Here is a 23797-nt window from a genome sequence, read left to right on the forward strand (position 1 = left end):
ATAGGTTACCCCTCATATGTTGTAAAACCCAATAAACATTTGTTGATAACTATGTGCCAAAGTTGTTTGAGGTCACCAGTATAAAGAAAGGAAACAATATTTTGTCTAGAATGGAACACCCATTCGTTTCTTTATCTGTCTTCATGAGATTAACTTTGACTATAGCCAGTGATTTAACTATGGAATGTCATATCCTTAATAATGCAAGATTAAAAGAAAGAAAAATTAAGTACTTTGTCCACTAGATTTGTTTGCTGGAATTATATTAGAAATAAGTTGCATGGGAAGGAGAGTTAACAGTAATTTTTAAGAGATTATAAAGAAGGTGGGTGGGAAGGAGAGTTAACAGTAATTTTTACTTAGAGTTCATGTGCTGGAGATGCTATTTTTAGATGGGCTGATAAAAATGACATTGGAATTGCAATAAAAGATATACTAACCAAAAGAAGGTAAAATGTAGTGAAATTTATGGAAATTCGTGTTCCTGTTGTAAGGTATGAACCAGAATATTCACATTTCTTTAAATCACAAACAGTTGACATAGCCAGATTAGAGGGAAAAAGAAATTTTGAACTAGATTTTACTAATTATTATAATTCTGCAGTATATGATATGCCTTATTTTCGTTGTTTTTCAAACTGATCGAAAAAGTAATCACCTAACAGTTTCTTCTTTATTCAATCATGCTAAATTACAAAATATCTATGTAAAAAAGGGAAGAAATGAAGTGAATCCTCAAGAATTATGGAATCTTGATCCACCAAATAATTATCTGAGAGCATATGATGCTTTCCTCGATTTTAAGAGTGTCACTCAATTGAATGACGATGTCAATGTAAATTCCTTCAGTTTTATTGACAATTGCCCTCTTTTTTTATAAATATGTCTAGAAGAATGAATATGCTACCCATACAAAAAACTACAATGAAATTAGTTGCTACTTTTAATGATAAAATTCCGAAATATATAGTTGTTAACACAGTCATACATGGCAAGAAAAATTTAACATATGATGGTCAGCGTAGAAATTTGAGTGACAATTTTCAATATTAATATTTTTTGTTCTATGGATACGCTACTGAATAAGCTAAATAATACAAGGAACTCTAATTTTTTCAAGAATATTTGTGATCTAGAAGTAAATAAATAAATTGTATTAGATTACAAGGTGTGAATGTTTAAAAAGAAGAGAAAATTTGTATGGGGCTTGGTAGTAAATTTAAAATTATTTTGACAGACAGGTTTAATAAAATAAAAACTAACTGGGACTTTCAATTTTTTGAGGCAAGTAATATTAAACTAAAGTATAAAGGAATTGGGATAACTAAAATCATGATATCGAATTCCACGATCTAGAGATGATTGTTTGAATAATTTTTTATTTTAATTTTCATTCTTTTAATTTTTAGATTTATTTTCTGGGTGCATTGGGTTTGCTTATTAAATTATCTCCTAGTGCACTCAACCTGCACACTTACTCATAGAAACAAATATCATTTCTTCAATCAACCATATACAGCGTTTGGTAGACCAAATTATTCTCTACATGTTCCATTTTTTTAGCTTATTCAAGATTTACAAATTAATGTAATTGATGAAAATGATAATTTTATTGACATTAATGGTGCTTATGTAACAGTAATTCTAGAAATGTCTTAATAAATTTTATCCTTATTAAATCATGTACAAAATCGAGAGTTATCAGTTTTACCCATTCCCAATGAATGTGAAGACTAAAACTAATCTCAATCCCCACAACAAGAACACAGAGATTAATAAAAATATTGGAATTATCAGTTTACATGAGCTTTAGTATTATTGCAGCTGATGGTACAAATTTTCCATCATATGATACAAAATCGAATAAAAAATTAATTGATATCAATTTGTCAAAGCTGTTAAAGTACATCACCATAAAGAAATGAAACAATATTTGGTCTAGAATGTAGCATCCATTCATTTCTTCATCTGTCCTCATGTGATTGACTTCGACTATAGCTCTTGAATTAACTAACGAAGGTCATATCATTCATAAGACAAAAAGTATAAACAATGAAGTACTTTTTCCACTAGATTTGTTTGGCAGATTTTTCAGTGATTATAAAGAAGTAACTTGAGAAGGGAGCTAACAGTAATTTTTACTTCGAGTTCAAGTGCTGGAGATGCTATTCATAGAATGCTATTCAAAGATGGGCTGAAACGATGCTGGAATTGAAATATTGAAGGTTCACTTCAAAAAGAAGGTAAAATCATAGTAGAATCTATGAAAATTTGTGCTCATGTCGCAAAATATGAACCAGAATATTCACTAGAGCTAGAAGAAGGAAGTCTAAAAATTCCAAAAATTTCAGTTTCTGTCTTTGAGCCACAAACAGTTGAAATAGCCACAGCAGAAGGAAAAAGAAATTTTGAACAAGAAATTAATAATTATTATAATTCCTCAGACTATGATATGCCTCATTTTAGTTTTGTTATACTTCAGAATAACACAGAAAATAATCAGTTAATTGATTCTTCTTTATTTAGTCAAGTTAAATTACCAAACATCTAAATAAGGAATGGATGAAACGCTGTTTTTTGTCAAGAAATGTGGAATCTATAACCACTAAATGCTTATTAAAAGCATGTGATGGTTTCCTAAATTTGAAGATCATTACTTGACTGATTGATGACGTTACTGTAAATCCCTTCAGTTTTATTGAAAATTATGTGAGAGAATGAATATGTTAGCCATACAGAATGCTAAAATGAAATTAGTTGCTATTTTAATGATAAAATTCCGAAAGATCCAATTGCCTAGATAGTCATGTACGTTAAGATAAATAACGTCGATTCTAAGCATAGAATTATTCCATATAAGTGGATGCTCTACTGAAGAAGCTTAATAATGCAAGTATTCTAATTTGTTTAAAAAGATTAGTGAGCTAGAAGTGAATATATTGTATTACATTACAGACTGTAAATATTTAAAAACTAGATACAGGGAGAAAACTTGTACTGAGCTTGATAATAAATTTAAAATTATTTTGCCAGACAGGTTTAATAAAATAATAACTAGCTGTGACATTATATTGTTGAAGACGGTAATATTAAACTAAAATATAAAGGAATGGAAAGAACTAAAAAATAATATTGAATTTCATAATTTGGAGTTCATTATGTAAGTTAGTTGTTATTGATTTAAGTTTTCCATTTATTTTTGTGGGTGGAGTGGGTCTGACCATTAAATAATTCCTTAGTGCACTTACCTTACCCACTTACTACTAGTGAGTATACTAAAGAATAACATCATAATATTTATCGAAAACTAAGTTTGAGCAACTTTTTCACCTTTTCAATTTCAAATATGATTTACTGATTTAATTTTTATATTTATTTTTGTTGGGTGGGGCGGGTTTGAGCATTAAATAATCCCCTGGTGCACTGAATGTACCCACTTACTACTTACAAAATGAATCACTTTGGAGCAGCATTGAGCTTTCTGTAGTGGTATCATGAGGACGGCTACAAGTTCCTCAATAGGTTCGTCGCAAGCGATGAGATGTGGGTATGTCACTTGCCCCCGGAAACCAACCAACAGTCAATGCATTGGCATCTCTGCAGATTCCCAGTCAGGAGGAGATACCAACTGTTAGTGCAGAAACTAATGTTCACGGTTTTCTGGGACAGTAAGGGCATTCTGCTTAATGACTCTCCACCCAGAATCGACACACTGAACGCTGACCATTACTGGATAAAAAAATGCTGAAACTGAGACGTGTCATTCAGAACAAAAGGACTGGAATGCTTACTGCGGGTGTTGTGCTCAGGCCCATATGGCTCGCCGCACAGCAACTGTTGTGGAGAAGTTCGGCTGGGAGCTGTCTGCTCATCCAGTATACAATTCTGATCGTGCTTCCAGCGACTTCTATCTTTTCTTGAACTTCAGGAAATTCCTGTACTTTGGCCAGCGTTTTGACAACGACTAAGAGCTAAAGACGACTATCGCATGCTGGTTCCATTCACAGGCAGCAGACATCTACAACACAGGAACACAAAATTTGATCTCACAATATGATGAATGTCTCAGTTCTTTTGCTGACTGTGTCGAAAAGTAGCTCAAACATTTGCTATGGCTGTTGCCAATAAAGTTTTTCATGTAACTATGTTGTCTTTGTTTTAAAACACTAGGGTAACGTACTTTCTAGATGCGCCTTATAAGTATGTAAAATGTATTCAACCTGATAATGTGTGTATTGTCATCAAGTAATGTCGTTTTTTCCATTTCCAGAAGAAAATGGACCATAAGGCTAAAATGCAATCGATAAGAAGTCTTACTAAGAACCTATGGCTCTTTAAAAAACGTAAAATCAAGTACATCAGCATCTAATAAAAGTCGACCAAACACATACATAATACGATTTATTTTAGGGAAGGAAGGAATGAGGTCCTCGATTTTAGGAAGAAATAAATTGTTTCATCGTGTCATATCATTTAAACTGCCGAAGGTCATGGATTGTTTATAAATACACACACACAAGCTACTATGAACAGCACAGTGAAGGCATTATTGTAGCCCCAGGAATAGACAACATTCCATTAGAACTACAGATAGCCTTGTAAGAATCAGCCATGACACAATTCTACCATCTGCAGAGAAAGATGTATGAGACAGGTGAAATACTCTCAGACGTCAAGAAGAATATAATAATTCCAATCCCATAGAAAGCAGGTGGTAACAGGTGTGAAAACTATCAGTTTAATAAGTCATGGCTGCAAAATACTAACGCTAGTTCTTTACAGACGAAGAGAGAAACTGGTAGAAACTGAACTCAGGGAAGCTCAGTTTGGATTCCATAGAAATGCTGGAACACGTGAGGCAACACTGACCTTACTACATACCTTAGAGGATAGATTATGGAAAGGGAAACCTACGTTTCTTGCATTTGTAGACTTAGAGAAAGCTTTGAAAATCTTGAACAGAATACTCTTTTTCAAATTCTGAAGGCGGCAGGGGTGAAATACAGGGAGCGAAAGGCTACTAACAATTTGTACAGAAACCAGATGGCAGTTGTAAGAGTCGAGGGGCATGAAAGGGAAGCAGTGGTTAGGAAGGGAGTGAGACAGGGTTGTAGCCTATCCCGGTGTTATTTAATCCATATATTGAGCAAGCAGTAAAGGAAACAAAAGAAAAATTTGGAATATTAATTAAAATCCACAGAGAAGAAATTGGTTCAAATGGCTCTGAACACTATGGGACTTCACATCTGAGGTCATCAGTCCCCTAGACACACATCCATGTCCGAGGCAGGATTCGAACCTGCGACTGTAGCAGCAGCGCGGTTCTGGACTTGAAGCGCCTAGAACCGCTCGGCCACAGCGGCCAGCCATGGAGAAGAAATAAAAACTTTGAGGGATGCCAATGACATTGTAATTCTCTCAGAGACAATAAAGGACCGGGAAGCGCAGTTGAACGGAATGGACAGTGCCTTGGAAGGAGGATATAAGATGAACACCAACAAAAGGAAAACGGGAATAATGGAATTTAGTCGAATTAAATCGGATGATGCTGAAGGATTTAGATTAGGAAATGAGACACGTAAGGTAGTACATGAGTTTTGCTATTTGGGGTGGAAAGTAACTGATGATGGTCGAAGTAGATAGGAAATAAAAGGTAGACTGCCAATGACATGGAAAGAGTTTCTGAAGAAGAGAAATTTGTTAACATCGCTATAGATTTAAGTGTCAGGAAGTCCTTTCTGAAAGTATTTGTATTGTATGTAGCCATTTATGGAACTGAGACATGGACGGTAAATAGTTTAGACAAGAAGAGAATACAAGCTTTTGAAAGAATGCTATATATTAAAGGGTAGCTCACATAACTAATGAAGAGGTCCTGAATAGAACTGGGGAGAAGAGGAATTTGTGGTGCAACTTGACTAGAAGAAGGTATCGGTTGGTAGGACACGTTCTGAGGCATCAATGGATCACCAATTTCGTATTGGAAGGCAGCGTGGAGGGTAAAAATCGTAGAGGGAGGCCAAGAGATGAATAAACTAAGCAGATTCCGAAGTATTAGGTCGCAGTAGGTACTTGGAGGTGAAGAAGTTTGCAGAGGATAGAATAGCATGGAGAGCTGCGTCAAATAAGTCGTTGGACTGAAGACAAGAACAACATACAACATTTATCATCTGTAATCGTTTTGCAATTTGTTTCGATCTTTTGATTTTACTAGACGATGAACAACAATATTATCTGGAAACAAACTTAGACAGCCCCTCCACGACCTTGGGGAATGCCAGAAATCACCTTGTGATATCTAGATGACTTTCCTTCAGTTACTACGAACTGTGACCTCTCTCACAAGAAATCACGAATTCAGTCGCATAACTGAGACGATTTTCATAAGCACGCAGTTTGATTACAAGCTGCTTGTGAAGCAGGGTGTCAAAGGCCGCCTGTATGTCTAGAAATACGTATTAATTTGAAATCCCTTGTCGATAGCACTCAACACTTCGTCTGTGTAAAGAGCTAATTCTATTTCTCGAGAACGACGTCTCCTAAATCCGGGTTGACTATGTATCAATAGATTGTTATCTTCAGCTGAATTCATCTTCCTATACCACTAAGACGATGAAAGGGAAGAGAAAAAGGAATACATAACCACATGTCAGATGAAAGTGTGACCTGACAGGGGACGGTACATAGGTGGTTGTAGCATGGTCCAATATTCATCACTTTGTAATAATGGTTCCTTGTAAGGACAGTTTCGCGGAACAGTTGGCGGCTGCTTTCAAGGCGTGCCACTATTACACTGGTAACCACCTGTGTTACCATCTCATAATGTGACTGGTCAGGACTTGTTGTCAAGCTAACATGAGGATTGCATAGGTGTGTTATTTCAATCTATGTCCTTTGTTAGGTGGTACTGCTTTCTAGGTTTAGACAATCCAAACATAAAATGTTTTCAGTATAAATAATTTAACATTTTGTCCTGAAGGTTTCATTGAGCTGATCACGTTACCTTCCTTCAGCGAGGTCAATGACACCTTCGTAGGAAAAACTGCCTTGCTCAGTGGCTGGGGAAGAACAGGTGACGGTAAGTTGCCGACTTACTTTAATTTGTGATGGAGCACTGAATTAAGTTTGTTCCTGTCATTTAGAACCTATAGAATAACTTGCCATTTAGTGGAAAGTATGGCATTGTTGGGCATTTATTATTATTTGCGCAACGAAATATAGCTGGAATTCAATAATGACCATCTGTATATTAAGAAAGACATTCACATTTCGATCAGTAGCGTTATCCAGTGTTGACTACTCTCAAGTATACTTTTTATGGAATTGATAGTTTAGCAAATATTACATAACTAGTGTAAGGAAATCTTGCTCGTTTCACTTGCATATGCAGGGTGTTCGGAAATTCCCGTTACAGCCTTGTATGACTTGTAGAGGGGAGTGAGTACATCGTATTTTGAATAGGAACCCATGTCTGGAAACATAACGTTTCCATTCTACGGTGGTTTCAACTCAGATATTTAACTATCCACTTCATCTTGAAGAATTGAATTGGGGCTAACGCAGTACGGTTATTAGGCAACAGTTTGAAAGGAAACATAAACGAAATATTCATTTATCACTTAAACACTTTTATTTGTGTTAACACACATCATATTCCAGAACAAAAAGGAATCCAGCATCTGTATGTACAGAACACTACTGACTCATTAGAACTACAGGCTGATGTGGAGACCACCAACGTTGTTACAGACATTCTACCTCTGAAGCACATTCCTGTACACACTCAGCATCCCACCCGGTGTCTCTTCAGATTCTAGTGCAGAGGCCAGAACTTGTGCTAGTAGATCTTCCTCTGTCTCTACAAGAGTTTTGTAAATTAAGCTTTGCATACAACTCCACATCAGGTGACTGTCTGATGTAGTAGACTACATTTAATCTTTTGTACCCCACTGCAACCAGGACAAGTATCTCTGAAACGTAGAACAGAAAAGGTACGTTTCCAGACGTGGGATCCCATTCAAAATATTATGATCTCACTCCCCTCTACACGTCCAAACTTTTATAACGAAATTTCCAAAGAGCCTGTTTGATGGAAATAAAATAATCACCTTTTCATAACAACCCGACATGCCTGACACATTATCAGTCTGAAAATATTGAAGAACAAGTATCTACAGGTACACGCATCTAGTTCTTTGAGAGCTTGGCAGTAACTACCACTTCCAATTATTTCGTGTTAGCAGGGTCTACAAACATGAGTCACGACTGACAAGCCAGTTAGAATAACATTATTTTAGTGTGAGAAGCAGATTGAAACGCAAATTAGGCGCAACAGAGGGAAATATTAAACAATAACACTTTTATTCGTTTTGACCACTGTTTACAGAAATTTAACTGAGTTGAATTTACAAGACAGCTTTGTGGTGATCCCTGTTCCGAATACTGGTTTCATAGAGACCTCCAAGCCACTGTATCCTGTGTAAGCCTACCAATCACTGCATAATTACTGCAACCCATGCCTATTTGAAACTCTTTACAGTAACCAAGTTACGGTATCTCACTACAACTTTTATGCACTTGTGACTCCTAAACCAATCTTTCATTAACAGAATCACAATTCCTCACTGCATCAAAACGTTTGCTATCACTGACCCCTCCTCTTAATCAAGCTATTTCACAAATGCCTTTTCTTCCCTAGTCGATTCCATGACTCCTCTTTAATCGAATCTGCCCACCTAATCTTCAGAATTTTTCTGTAGCACCACATTTCAAAATCTTCTTCACTATTTCAGCGATTCTTACAGTCTGCTCCCCACCACTAGGCACGCAAAAATAGTAAGAACAGCAACAAGTGCGTCTAGAAGTGTTTGTGTTCGGGCTCTGCCAGGTGGGGAGCACGAATTGTGGAATTACGTAGGCATCAGAAGAATGGAAATCTGTGGGTTCCTGAAAGAGTTTATCTATCAAGTTCTTTAATATAATGAGAGTAGGAAGCCTATTTCTAGGAAAACAATCCATTGCCATGTATTGCTATATTGTTTTTATTATCATGTTGTTTAGAAAATGATACAGCATAGAAAACGTTTAGTGGTAAATAAATATAAGAAAGGACATGTCAGTCTTGATACAAGCGTCAGATAGTTCTAGATAAAGCAAACAAGTAAGAAAAGGGGAAAACTCTGCAGAAATATATTCTGAAATATTTTATGCTAAAAGAACATCAGTTAACATAGTTAGACAACCATTCCTAAATGAAATTCAGCATTACTTTGTTGCCTGGCTGAATGCATCATCAAGGAGGGCTTAGTGTAGTAGTCCAGACTAAACACTGAACTGGATGTAGAGGCACCCTTGTGACAACATCATATGTAATGTGCATCCTGTGCAATAGCAACGCATAATTTACCTTTGCCTCCCAGTGTGTCACTGAACGTGTGGGAGGCCGGATAACTATAGGTACTCTGCACTGCCTGTCAACCTATTAAACTGCATACTCTTGACTGAAGTGTCAGTCACATATTCTTACCGGGTTTTCCAGTGAAGCAGAACACTATTCGTCCCCAGTCTGTCTACAATGGCCGCCTACACTGGCCAGGTTGGTGAGGCGATGCGCATGGTGACGCCCTTGCCTCGCAATAACATATTAACTGACACGGCTCTTCCTTCTGTCTCCACTTTGAGAACATTCGAGACTCTCAGCTTATTTATTGCTGATCCATTTAGAGCATATTGTGACCAAAGTGACCACAGAATAAAGCACTCTGTGTATCAACACAACTTTCTGGAGAGACAGAGAGAGAGTACTTTCCTGTCTGCAAATCGCATGTGTTGAACCACCTCTCTGCTGGCTGTGGACAGCAATGCCACGCTCCAAAACTGGAGTCTGCCGACCAAACTGCTATGTACAGAGATTATTTCTGCCACCCTCAAAACATGACTGTCAATTGTGCTGTCTGCCTCCGGTAGCTGAATTGTCAGCGTGACAGATTGTTAATCCTCTGTGCCAGGGTTCGATTCTTGGCTGGGTCGGGGAATTTTCTCCACTCAGGGACTGGGTGTTTTCCTGTCCTCATCATCATCCTATCATCCTTATCGACTGCAGGTTGCCAAAGTGGCATCAAATTGAAAGACCAGCACCCAGCAAACGGCCTGCCCGATGGAGGGGGCCCTACCAATATCATTCACTAAAAAAACTGTCAATTCTGATATCTGGTAACTCCACTTCCATAAATAAATGACGAAAATAGGGCGATCTCCCTCCACTCGAAAGTTTTAGACTGTTCCACCAATTATAGAGCGTTCTACGAGATTCATTTGTATGTGTAGAGATCATGTACCGCTCACGTGAGTGCCACTTGCCGTTTTAATTACGTATTCCGTTGTTTGCATCCGAAATTGCAGCCCATCCAATTACTCGGAACTGCACAGTTTCCTCTCCCTTTGGACACCTGAGGCAGTAACCACACTGTAGACTCCCTGTGGCGAAACAAGCTTTGCAGCTCTGTCGAGGCCCTTGCTGCGTCCCTCACGGGCGTTATATGTATGACCCATCCCTATCCTGTGATACAGTATCTGAAAAAAGGCTTTTAAAGAAATAGCTGCATCACAGCTCATCACCTCCACTTGGTTCCATGTCTGAATTGCTACCAAAATATATGTACATGCGAATGGGGCAAGGGATTATTTGGTATTGTATTCCAAGCAGCCAAGTACACTTTCATTATCGTTGTTGTTGTTGTTATGGTCTTCAGTCCTGAGACTGGTTTGATGCAGCTCTCCATGCTACTCTATCCTGTGCAAGCTTCTTCATCTCCCAGTACCTACTGCAACCTACATCCTTCTAAATCTGCTTAGTGTATTCATCTCTTGGTCTCCCCCTACGATTTTTACCCTCCACGCTGCCCACCATTACTAAATTGGTGATCCCTTGATGTCTCAGAACATGTCCTACCAACCGATCCCTTCTTCTGGTCAAGTTGTGCCACAAACTTCTCTTCTCCCCAATCATATTCAATACTTCCTCATTAGTTATGTGATCTACCCATCTAATCTTCAGCATTCTTCTGTAGCACCACATTTCGAAAGCTTCTATGCTCTTCTTGTCCAAACTATTTACCGTCCATGTTTCACTTCCATACATGGCTACACTCCATACAAATACTTTCAGAAATGACTTCCTGACACTTAAATCTATACTCGATGTTAACAAATTTCTCTTCTTCAGAAACGCTTTCCTTGCCATTGCCAGTCTACATTTTATATCCTCTCTACTTCGACCATCATCAGTTATTTTGCTCCCCAAATAGCAAAACTCCTTTACTACTTTAAGTGTCTCATTTCATAATCTAATACCCTCAACATCACCCGATTTAATTCGACTACATTCCTTTATCCTCATTTTGCTTTTGTTGATGTTCATCTTATATCCTCCCTTCAAGACACCTTTTTGCAGTTTCTTCAGTTTCAATCTGCAGTTCATAACCAAGAGATTGTGGTCAGAGTCCACATCTGCCCCTGGAAATGTCTTACAATTTAAAACCTGGTTCCTAAATCTCTGTCTTATCATTATATAATCTATCTGATACCTTTTAGTAACTCCAGGATTCTTCCAGGTATACAACCTTCTTTTATGATTCTTGAACCAAGTGTTGGCTATGATTAAGTTATGCTCTGCGCAAAATTCTACAAGGCGGCTTCCTCTTTCTTTCCTTCCGCCCAATCCATATTCACCTACTATGTTTCCTTCTCTCCCTTTTCCTACTGACGAATTCCAGTCACCCATGATTATTAAATTTTCGTCTCCCTTCACTACCTGAATAATTTCTTTTATCTCGTCATACATTTCATCAATTTCTTCATCATCTGCAGAGCTAGTTGGCACATAAACTTGTACTACTGTAGTAGGAATGGGCTTTGTGTCTATCTTGGGCACAATAATGCGTTCACTATGCTGTTTGTAGTAGCTAACCCGCACTCCTATTTTTTTATTCATTATTAAACCTACTCCTGCATTACCTCTATTTGATTTTGTATTCATAACCCTGTAATCACCTGACCAAAAGTCTTGTTCCTCCTGCCACCGAACTTCACTAATTCCCATATATCTAACTTTAACCTATCCATTTCCCTTTTTAAATTTTCTAACCTACCTGCCCGATTAAGGGATCTGACATTCCACGCTCCGAGCCGTAGAACGCCAGTTTTCTTTCTCCTAGGTGTCATCTAGTAGCTGCAAATACATACGGGCTACTCAACATTCAAAATATAGACAGACGAATATTGTGATGAACTTTGTGTAACACATGAAGTAAGAGTCAGGGAAGCTGAGTAATTCAGTGCGTATAAAAACGGTATAACATGAAATGTAGTTAATATAAACCATTTAATGAACAAAAATTACGAATTGTCTTAGATAGAAGAAATATTTCGGTAACTGTACGAGGGAACACGAAATCAAATGTCAAGTTGTAATACTATCGACCTTTTGAGAGTCGAGAGACTTTGCACAAAGGAAGCAAAAAATGAGACTTGTACAGTATCCAGTGTATAAGAGGGTCTGCAGAAGACAATATTCTTTGACTGTGTGAAGTTTAATGTTTATATGTAATTAACAAATTTTATAATGTTATGTAAGTAACAATAAGTATCTTTTATTTAACTATGTATTATTGTTTGTAAAGTGAAGTCAACACCAGCACAGGCCTCAGGTTAAATATAGTTGAAAACCAGTAGTGATCTACCGACGTTCTGGAAGGTCGGAAAAGGTGGAGATTTTTTTCCTGCTAACAGAAGCAGTTAGGAGAGGGGAGAAGTGGAGGGAGTCAGACAGGGGCAAGACACTGTGGAGGCAGGTGGCGAAAGCTGATGGCGTGCTGTACACCGCAGTATTGTTTAAACAAAGCTAAAGTTTAACCGCTTAATAGCTGTGAGTGAAGGGGAAGTGCTAAGGTACAAATTTGCAACGCTTTAGAGCTGATATAAAATTACGTCTGCAACGAGTGTTCGTTGCTCGATGTGAAGTGGTCTAAGGCATCCATTACTTAGACTGACACAGATCCCCAGGAAAGTCAAACTTATATTTACGACGGTATAAGTCACATTATTCGACGCCATGAAGACAAGTAATAATCTCCATCGTTGCAAATGGTACGTGCCTTCAAAGCACCTAAATCTCTAGCAACTGTGCTCACAACGACACTATTGAAATTAACCGTCCATAGTTCTGTATACGAGCTGTGTTGACAAGTTTTTGAGTGTTCAATAATCGTTTAAGTGTTTTTTACACTACACTACACATTTAAGATAAAGTGTTCCAAATAGGGATCCTTTCTACATCTACATCCACATCTACATCCATACTCCGCAAGCCACCTGACGGTGTGTGGCGGAGGGTACCTTGAGTACCTGTATTGGTTCTTCCTTCTATTCCAGTCTCGTATTGTTCGTGGGAAGAAGGATTGTCGGTATGCTTCTGTGTGGGCTCTAATCTCTCTGATTTTATCCTCATGGTCTCTTCGCGAGATATACGTAGGAGGGAGCAATATACTGCTTGACTCTTCGGTGAAGGTATGTTCTCGAAACTTCAACAAAAGCCCGTACCGAGCTACTGAGCGTCTCTCCTGCAGAGTCTTCCACTGGAGTTTATCTATCATCTCCGTAACGCTTTCGCGATTACTAAATGATCTTGTAACGAAGCACGCTGCTCTCCGTTGGATCTTCTCTATCTCTTCTATCAACCCTATCTGGTACGGATCCCACGCTGCTGAGCTGTATTCAAGCAGTGGGCGAACAAGCGTACTGTAACCTACTTCCTTTGTTTTCGGATTGCATTTCCTTAGGATTCTTCCAATGAATCTCAGTCTGGCATCTGCTTTACCAACGATCACCTTTATATGAACATTCCATTTTAAATCGCTCCTAATGCGTACTCCCAGATAATTTATGGAAGTAACTGCTTCCAGTTGCTGACCTGCTATATTGTAGCTAAATGATTAGGGATCTATCTTTCTATGTATTCGCAGCACATTACACTTGTCTACATTGAGATTCAATTGCCATTTCCTGCACCATGCGTCAATTCGCTGGAGATGCTCCTGCATTTTAGTACAATTTTCCAATGTTACAACCTCTCGATATACCCCATCATCATCCGCAAAAACCCTCAGTGAACTTCCGATGTCATCCACCAGGTCATTTATGTATATTGCGAATAGCAACGGTCCTATGACACTACCCTGCGGCACACCTGAAATCACTCTTACTTCGGAAGACTTCTCTCCATTGAGAATGACATGCAGCGTCTGATAGTCCATATGCTCTTACTTTGTTCATTAAACGACTGTGGGGAAATGTATCGAACGCCTTACGGAAGTCAAGAAACACGGCATCTACCTGTGAACCCGTGTCTATGGCCCTCTGAGTCTCGTGGACGAATAGCGCGAGCTGGGTTTCACACGACCGTCTTTTTCGAAACCCATGCTGATTCCTACAGAGTAGATTTCTAGTCTCCAGAAAAGTCATTATACTCGAACATAATACGTGTTCCAAAATTCTACAACTGATCGACGTTAGAGATATAGGTCTATAGTTCCGCACATCTGTTCGACGTCCCTTCTTGAAAACGGGGATGACCTGTGCCCTTTTCCAATCCTTTGGAACGCTACGCTCTTCTAGAGCCCTTCGGTACACCGCTGCAAGAAGGGGGGCAAGTTCCTTCGCGTACTCTGTGTAAAATCGAACTGGTATCACATCAGGTCCAGTGGCCTTTCCTCTTTTGAGCGATTTTAATTGTTTCTCTATCCCTCTGTCGTCTATTTCGATGCCTACCATTTTGTCATCTGTGCGACAATCTAGAGAAGGAACTACAGTGCAGTCTTCCTCTGTTAAACAGCTTTGGAAAAAGACATTTAGTATTTCGGCCTTTAGTCTATCATCCTCTGTTTCAGTACCATTTTGGTCACAGAGTGTCTGGACAATTTGTTTTGATCCACCTACCGCTTTGACATAAGACCAAAATTTCTTAGGATTTTCTGCCAAGTCAGTACATAGAACTTTACTTTCGAATTCACTGAACGTCTCTCGCATAGCCCTATTCACGCTACATTTCGCTTCGCGTAATTTTCGTTTGTCTGCAAGGCTTTGGCTATGTTTATGTTTGCTGTGAAGTTCACTTTGCTTCCGCAGCAGTTTTCTAGCTCGGTTGTTGTACCACGGTGGCTCTTTTCCATCTCTTACGATCTTTACTATAGTAAAGGGAATGAAACCGAGAATCCATTGGTGAGAAACATTATTGCGCAGTTGAGTGTTTACTTGCAATGTAAATGTGAAGAATTGCAGATTGCCTTAAAAGTAAGTAAAGTAAATAACAGTTCTAACTAGTGTTATTGAGACCTTCTGTTGAAGAAACTACGTAAAGTAACTATTTCAATACAACTGAGAAAAACCAAGTATAAAAAACCTTTTACAATCATTTCGATTTCTATACTAACAAAGGTATCGTAAAAATATTTCTTGTGTGTAATACATGTTTTCAGAAGCAGTGTTGCTGATCTTACCTTCTGAAACGTAAGTAGGCATTATTGTCGTTCAGGCGTTGTTATCATGGACCAAAAGTTTCTAAGTGTGTGTGTGTGTGAGTAATTCTGAAAGCAGTCATTATTCAGCTGTCTACGTGCATTAGCCTGTTCTTTCAGTGATAGAAATAATTAAAAGAGAAGAAGTTTTAATAAGAATCAAAATAAAGACCAAATTTGGTGAATTTGTTGAATAACGTCAATCGATTCGTAATATTGGCTGGCGACCCTGTTTTTCAGTATTATTAGCATTTGTAAGATGTTGTTGTTGTTGTGGTCTTCAGTCCTGAGACTGGTTTGATGCAGCTCTCCATGCCACTCTATCCTGTGCAAGCTTCTTCATCTCCCAGTACTTACTGCAACCTACGTCCTTCTGAATCTGCTTAGTGTATTCATCTCTTGGTCTCCCTCAATGATTTTTACCCTCCACACTGCCCTCCAGTGCTAAATTTGTGGTCCCTTGATACCTCAGAACATGTCCTACCAACCGGTCCCTTGTTCTTGTTAAGTTGTGCCACAAACTCCTCTTCTCCCCAATCCTATTCAATACCTCCTCATTAGGTATGTGATCTACCCGTCTAATCTTCAGCATTCTTCTGTCGCACCACATTTCGAAAGCTTCTATTCTCTTCTTGTACAAACTATTTATCGTCCATGTTTCACTTCCATACATGGCTACACTCCATACAAATACTTTCAAAAACGACTTCCTGACACTTAAATCTATACTCGATGTTAACAAATTTTTCTTCTTCAGAAACGCTTTTCTTGCCATTGGCAGTCTACATTTTATATCCTCTCTACTTCGACCAACATCAGTTATTTTGCTCCCCAAGTAGCAAAACTCCTTTACTACTTTAAGTGTCTCATTTCCTAATCTAATTCCCTCAGCATCACCCGATTTAATTCGACTACATTCCTTTATCCTCGTTTTGCTTTTGTTGATGTTCATCTTATATCCTCCTTTCAAGACACTGTCCATTCCATTCAACTACTCTTCCAAGTCCTTTGCTATCTCTGACAGAATTACAATGTCATCGCCAAACCTCAAAGTTTTTATGTCTTCTCCATGGATTTTAATACCTACTCCGAATTTTTCTTTTGTTTCCTTTACTGCTTGCTTGAATAACATTGGGGATAGGCTACAACTCTGTCTCACTCCCTTCCCAACCACTGCTTCCCTTTCATGCCCCTCAACTCTTGTAACTGCCATCTGGTTTCTGTACAAATTGTAAATAGCCTTTCGCTCCCTGTATTTTACCCCTGCCACCTTTAAAATTTGAAAGAGAGTATTCCAGTCAACATTGTCAAAAGCTTCCTCTAAGTGTACAAATGCTAGAAACGTAGGTTTGCCTTTCCTTAATCTATCTTCTAAGATAAGTCGTAAGGTCGGGATTGCCTCACGTGTTCCAATATTTCTACGGAATCCAAACTGATCTTCCCCGAGGTCGGCTTCTACTAGCTTTTCCATTCGTCTGTAAAGAATTCGCGTTAGTGTTTTGCAGCCGTGACTTATTAAACTGATAGTTCGGTAATTTTCACATCTGTCAACACCTGCTTTTTTTGGGACTGGAATTATTATATTCTTCTTGAAGTGTGAGGGTATTTCGCCTGTCTCATACATCTTGCTCACCAGATGGTATAGTTTTGTCAGGACTGGCTCTCCCAAGGCTGTCAGTAGTTCTAATGTAATGTTGTCTACTCCCAGGGCCTTGTTTCGACTCCGGTCTTTCAGTGTTGTGTCAAACTCTTTCACGCAGTATTGTATCTCCCATTTCGTCTTCATCTACGTTCTCTTCCATTTCCAGAATATTGTCCTCAAGTACGTCGCCCTTGTATAGACCCTCTATATACTCCTGCCACTGCTTTCCCTTCTTTGCTTAGAACTGGGTTTCCACCTGAGCTCTTGATATTCATAGAAGGGGTTCTCTTTTCTCCAAAGGTCTCTTTAATTTTCCTGTAGGCAGTATCTATCTTACCCCTAGTGAGATAAGCCTCTACATCCTTACATTTGTCCTCTAGCCATCCCTGCTTAGCCATTTTACACTTCCTGTCGATCTCATTTTTGAGACGTTTGTATTCCTTTTTGGCAGCTTCATTTAGTGCATTTTTATATTTTCTCCTTTCATCAATTAAATTCAATATTTCTTCTGTTACCCAAGGATTTCTACTAGCCCTCGTTTTTTTACCTACTTGATCCTGTGCTGCCTTCACTACTTCATCCCTCAGAGCTACTCATTCTTCATCTACTGTATTTCTTTCCCCCATTCGTGAAAATTGTTCCCTTATGCCCTCCCTGAAACTCTGTACAACCTCTGGTTTAATCAGTTTGTCCAGATCCCATCTACCGAGCGAGGTGGCGCAGTGGTTAGCACACTGGACTCGCATTCGGGAGGACGACGGTTCAATTCCGTCTCCAGCCATCCTGATTTAGGTTTTCCATGATTTCCCTAAATCGTTTCAGGCAAATGCCGGGACGTTCCTTTGAAAGGGCACGGCCGATTTCCTTCCCAATCCTTCCCTAACCCGAGCTTGCGCTCCGTCCCTCGTTGTCGACGGGACGTTAAATACTAACCACCACCACCTCTAGATACCATCTCATTAAATTCCCATCTTCTTGCAGTTTCTTCAGTTTTCATCTACAGCTCATAACCAATAGATTGTGGTCAGAGTCCATATCTGCCCCTGTAAATGTCTTACAATTTAATACCTGGTTCCTAAATCTCTGTCTTATCATTATACAATCTATCTGATACTTTCTAGTATTTCCAGGATTCTTCTATGCGTACAACCTTCTTTTATGATTCTTGAACCAAGTGTTAGCTATGATTAAGATATGCTCTGTTGCAAAATTCTACCAGACGACTTCCTCTTTCATTTCTTTCCCCCAATCCATATTCACCTACTATGTTTCCTTCTCTCCCTTTTCCTACTCTCGAATTCCAGTCACCCATGACTATTAAATTTTCGTCTCCCTTCACTACCTGAATAATTTCTTTTTTCTCATCACACATTTCATCAATTTCTTCATCATCTGCAGAGCTAGTTGGCATATAAACTTGTAGTTTGACGAAAAAGAAAAGCTGCAACCAAGGCTATACGATAACTTCACATTTGACCGCGCTTTATCCATTATGTGGCATCTCAGGCCACTAGCGATTGTTAAGGACGTAGTTGTGTTTAAGTGCTTCAATTACCGAAGCTAGGATAACATCTTAAGTACTAAACATAATTGCTGGAGTAGAAACCGTGAGTGTTGTTACCGGCCTTTAGACAGGACTAGAACATTTACTACGTCTACATACTATCGTTATATATGTCTTAAAGTGATAGAACAGCACTCTTATTGCCATGCCATCGTTATACCATTGAAGAAGCTTTTATTTCCTACGAAGAAGGCGTTGAACCTGAGAGGAGATGGGTCGCAAGAAAGGAATAGAAAAAACTTCTTCTTTAGGCTGGACTGCCATCAGCAGGTCCTTTGTTGATAACGAAAATATCATCGACATATCTGAAATAGGGGAGAGTGCCTAGCGCTGTAGCTGAAAAACAGTTGAAGAACTATTATTCTAGAGAGTTAATGAAAATGGCAGCAAGGATATCAGCTAACGGATTTCCCATAGCGAGACCGTCGGATAGCTGATACAATTTTTCATTAAATTCAGAATAGTTTTATTTGACTATATCTGTAATTAGATTCATAAAGTCAGTGGTTTGTTCTTCTGAAAGTTCTTTTTTGAAATTACTTAAATTTTTTTTCTACTATTGTAAGCGTTACTTGTACTGCAATGTTTGTATAGTGATTTTTGATATCTAGTGAAAACAACTTGGTATCAGGACTACATTCTAAATCTTTTCATTTATGGACTAAGGCGTGACTATTGCACACTGAGAAGAAAGGGCGTAGATTAGATGTTCTCGAAGAATTATAAATTATTAAACATCTCTCTCGAAATGATGGCCTCAGTCTTAATGAGCAGCTACTATTACGTAATAACTGCTTCTTCAGTGGTATGAAGCCATTACTTGATATTTGATTTCGTGTTCCCTCGCGCAGTTACCGAAATATTTTTATCTATCTAAGTCGATTCATAATTTTCTGTTCCTTAAATGGTTTGTATTAACTACATTTCGTGTTATACCGTTTTTCTACCTGATGAGTCATTCAGCTCCCTTTTTAACTCTGTAATGGCGTTTTCAGTCTTTAAACTGTACTTCTAAGCTCTTATGTTGAGAAATTGTTACCATGTCTGCTGCTGCAACATAAATTATTGCCTCTTACTCCATGTGTTGCATAATGTTCATCACAATATTCGTCTGTCTATATTTTGAATGTTGAGTAGCCTGTATGTATTTGCGGCTGCTAGATGGCAGTTTTGGTATAATGTTCACCTGCCCGCAGTTGCTAACGTGGGTGCCTCAGTCTGATGCTACCGCAGCTCGATGTGTAACAGCAGCCCATAGTGGCTTGCCTTCTTTGTTTTCTCTTTTAAAATTTTGTGACTAAAGCTTTATTGCTTGATATTTATTTTATGCTTGACGTGTAGTACTATGCCATTTCTTTTTATACTTACAACTAAAAAATGTTTCCTAAGTCTTTGCACTTATGCTATAGACCAGTTTAAATGTTTTATTGCTGATGAAGGCATCCTTAGTAGAGGCCGAGAGCTAGGTCAAAAAGACGTCATTTTTGCGACCGTGGGCCGTTATTTCTTTTACTTCACCTTGTAATGGTTCCTCTCAATGCATCCATGTTCAAAACTTTAATACAAGCAAATCTTAATTTTTAAAAGAATCGTATGGAAAATATGTATCAGAGGCTTAAATCTGTCTTTCTACATGCATAAAGGCTGGTCCTGCGGCCTAGTACGTGAAATACATGCAAATCTTAACATATAAAACAACTGAATAGAAAATACCAATCAGAGGCTCCACATGGCCTTATTACACACATTAATGCTGATAGCTAGTAAAAGTTTGGGGCTCCAAGTAGCCTAGTTTTACATAGGATAAATATCAAAGCTAAGTAACTGTCATAAAATATCATTAACTATAACTTCATGTGACATTCAGAGGCCTATTCATAATCCATAATGAAAATACATAACTGGATATGGCTTTCACAAGAACAATGCGCAGTATTATATGGAAATATGGCTCTGTGTGGCCTGTATGAGTACATATTAGACAAATAGAACCATAGAATCAAAGTATGGTATCCTGTTTGTAAAGACGCAATACTTATAGGTTGTGTAGCACCCTCAGGGCTTCATAAATTTCAGTCTAGTAAATGATCTATATCTCTAACAGTGGGCATTGCTGTAGGGAAAGGTATGGGAAAGATTGATAAGGGCAGTGCAATTTGTCTCTAAAGGAAATGATTAACAGTCAGTTGTCATTCATCTTGAGTCACGAAGAATATGATTATAGTATATGTAAGCATAAAGACAGGAGTACTACTGCAATTTAGCTTATTGACTAGGTAAATGTAAGATATCACAGTAAATTATGAGATAAATATGCAAAGATGAAAGTGAATTGCAGAAATAGTGGAACTGGGAAATGTGGTTATTAATCTGGAAAGAAAAAGGCAGTCATGCTTGCTAACATAAGAAGGCGGTAACATATGCAATCTCTCTCCCACAAACACCTCTGTTCATATGGCACAAGGTAAGACAGGTTTTCCTAGAAAGAAGTCAACATACACGAAAGACATATTAACATAATACAATATTATTATACAACAATGATCAATATAATCCTCATTATTGTAGTGCAGTTAGGGCATGAACACTCATTAAACATCAGAATTCCGTCATTATTCCGTAAAAGTTGGTGCACTCATTAAATATTCTAGTAATACTCTTATATCTAACACAAGAGACAGAGAAAAGTTTCCTTAATCCTTATAGGCAATCTGCCTAATTTACCTAGTACACTAACAGGAAAACGTTTGTAAAGGGCAGCCAGGAAACAGTGTGAGAAGTGTCAATGTTATTTAGTATTCTGCATAAGATGCTTATGTCATGCTTTCTATAATGCATTTCACGCTTCCATATGCTTCTATTTACGAGCATAATGCCTGGTTTGGGTACAATGAGACTTCAGTAGATTTCTTCTGCAAAATAAAGCAAATAGATGAGTATATGCAATGGACATGTCTTACAGAGTATAAACGTTTCTTAAATCTACATAGGTGAAAGGAAGTAAACTACTGACACCATCAAGTACAGGAGATATATCACATTAGAGCACAAGATTGGGCATAAATGAAATATGGCAACATTATAATGTACAAAGAGTGACTAACCTAACAAAAATGTAATAATAATTCATCAGACAAAAACATAAATGTCAGTAGTAATACTATCTTGCATAGGGTGTGCAATAATGGCAAAGTGGAGTAGCATAGCATCACAAAAGAAACACATTATGCGGTATCAGCAAAGACATAATAGCATCAGTGATAAATGAACATAAGATATATAGAGGCTATATAGCAAAGGACAAAATTCTTATTATGAAAAAAAAAAGTTTGAATTACCGTTTGCAGTGGTCAGACCATGCAATGGATGTAATCAACTAGACATATACAAAAAAAAATTGGTGTCTCTTTGAGTTGTCGTTTTCATGCACATGCATATGGAAACAGAAAAAGGCCAAAACTTACGGTATGAGAACCGACCTGAAAGATTCTGTCTACCGGGCATGTAAGCACCTAATAAAATGGTGAATAACCGAGGAATCATGAAAAAATGTACCAATAGAATTTGTATAAGCATAGGAAGTCTGTCGAGTAAAAGTTTGTGTTTTATGGGTATGTAGACTTGAATATGGAACTAAAATAAGCATAAGTTGAGATGTACCGATAATGCAAATAACGACTTGTGCAAGACAAGTATAAGTATCACATAAAAAAGTCAAACTACTATTATAGCCACAGAGTGGTTGAGAGAACAGTATATATACACTCCTGGAAATTGAAATAAGAACACCGTGAATTCATTGTCCCAGGAAGGGGAAACTTTATTGACACATTCCTGGGGTCAGATACATCACATGATCACACTGACAGAACCACAGGCACATAGACACAGGCAACAGAGCATGCACAATGTCGGCACTAGTACAGTGTATATCCACCTTTCGCAGCAATGCAGGCTGCTATTCTCCCATGGAGACGATCGTAGAGATGCTGGATGTAGTCCTGTGGAACGGCTTGCCATGCCATTTCCACCTGGCGCCTCAGTTGGACCAGCGTTTGTGCTGGACGTGCAGACCGCGTGAGACGACGCTTCATCCAGTCCCAAACATGCACAATGGGGGACAGATCCGGAGATCTTGCTGGCCAGGGTAGTTGACTTACACCTTCTAGAGCACGTTGGGTGGCACGGGATACATGCGGACGTGCATTGTCCTGTTGGAACAGCAAGTTCCCTTGCCGGTCTAGGAATGGTAGAACGATGGGTTCGATGACAGTTTGGATGTACTGTGCACTATTCAGTGTCCCCTCGATGATCACCAGTGGTGTACGGCCAGTGTAGGAGATCGCTCCCCACACCATGATGCCAGGTGTTGGCCCTGTGTGCCTTGGTCGTATGCAGTCCTGATTGTGGCGCTCACCTGCACGGCGCCAAACACGCATACGACCATCATTGGCACCAAGGCAGAAGCGACTCTCATCGCTGAAGACGACACGTCTCCATTCGTCCCTCCATTCACGCCTGTCGCGACACCACTGGAGGCGGGCTGCACGATGTTGGGGCGTGAGCGGAAGACGGCCTAACAGTGTGCGGGACCGTAGCCCAGCTTCATGGAGACGGTTGCGAATGGTCCTCGCCGATACCCCAGGAGCAACAGTGTCCCTAATTTGCTGGGAAGTGGCGGTGCGGTCCCCTACGGCACTGCGTAGGATCCTATGGTCTTGGCGTGCATCCGTGCGTCGCTGCGGTCCAGTCCCAGGTCGACGGGCACGTGCACCTTCCGCCGACCACTGGCGACAACATCGATGTACTGTGGAGACCTCACGCCCCACGTGTTGAGCAATTCGGCGGTACGTCCACCCGGCCTCCCGCATGCCCACTATACGCCCTCGCTCAAAGTCCGTCAACTGCACATACGGTTCACGTCCACGCTGTCGCGGCATGCTACCAGTGTTAAAGACTGCGATGGAGCTCCGTATGCCACGGCAAACTGGCTGACACTGACGGCGGCGGTGCACAAAT

At 39.1% G+C, this 23797-nt stretch overlaps 1 protein-coding gene across 1 annotated transcript in view; it reads left to right on the forward strand.

Annotated features, from left to right (window-relative positions):
- LOC126106281 (venom protease-like) overlaps window positions 1-23797 on the forward strand; it is a 63282-nt gene that overhangs the window by 23496 nt on the left and 15989 nt on the right. Inside the window, exon 3 of the mRNA XM_049912502.1 lies at window positions 6980-7078. Coding sequence (XP_049768459.1) covers window positions 6980-7078 — 99 coding nt within the window. The remainder of the gene's footprint in view (window positions 1-6979; window positions 7079-23797) is intronic.

The sequence above is a fragment of the Schistocerca cancellata genome, chromosome 10, assembly GCF_023864275.1.
Source record: "Schistocerca cancellata isolate TAMUIC-IGC-003103 chromosome 10, iqSchCanc2.1, whole genome shotgun sequence".
In the NCBI taxonomy this organism is placed as follows: domain Eukaryota; kingdom Metazoa; phylum Arthropoda; class Insecta; order Orthoptera; family Acrididae; genus Schistocerca; species Schistocerca cancellata.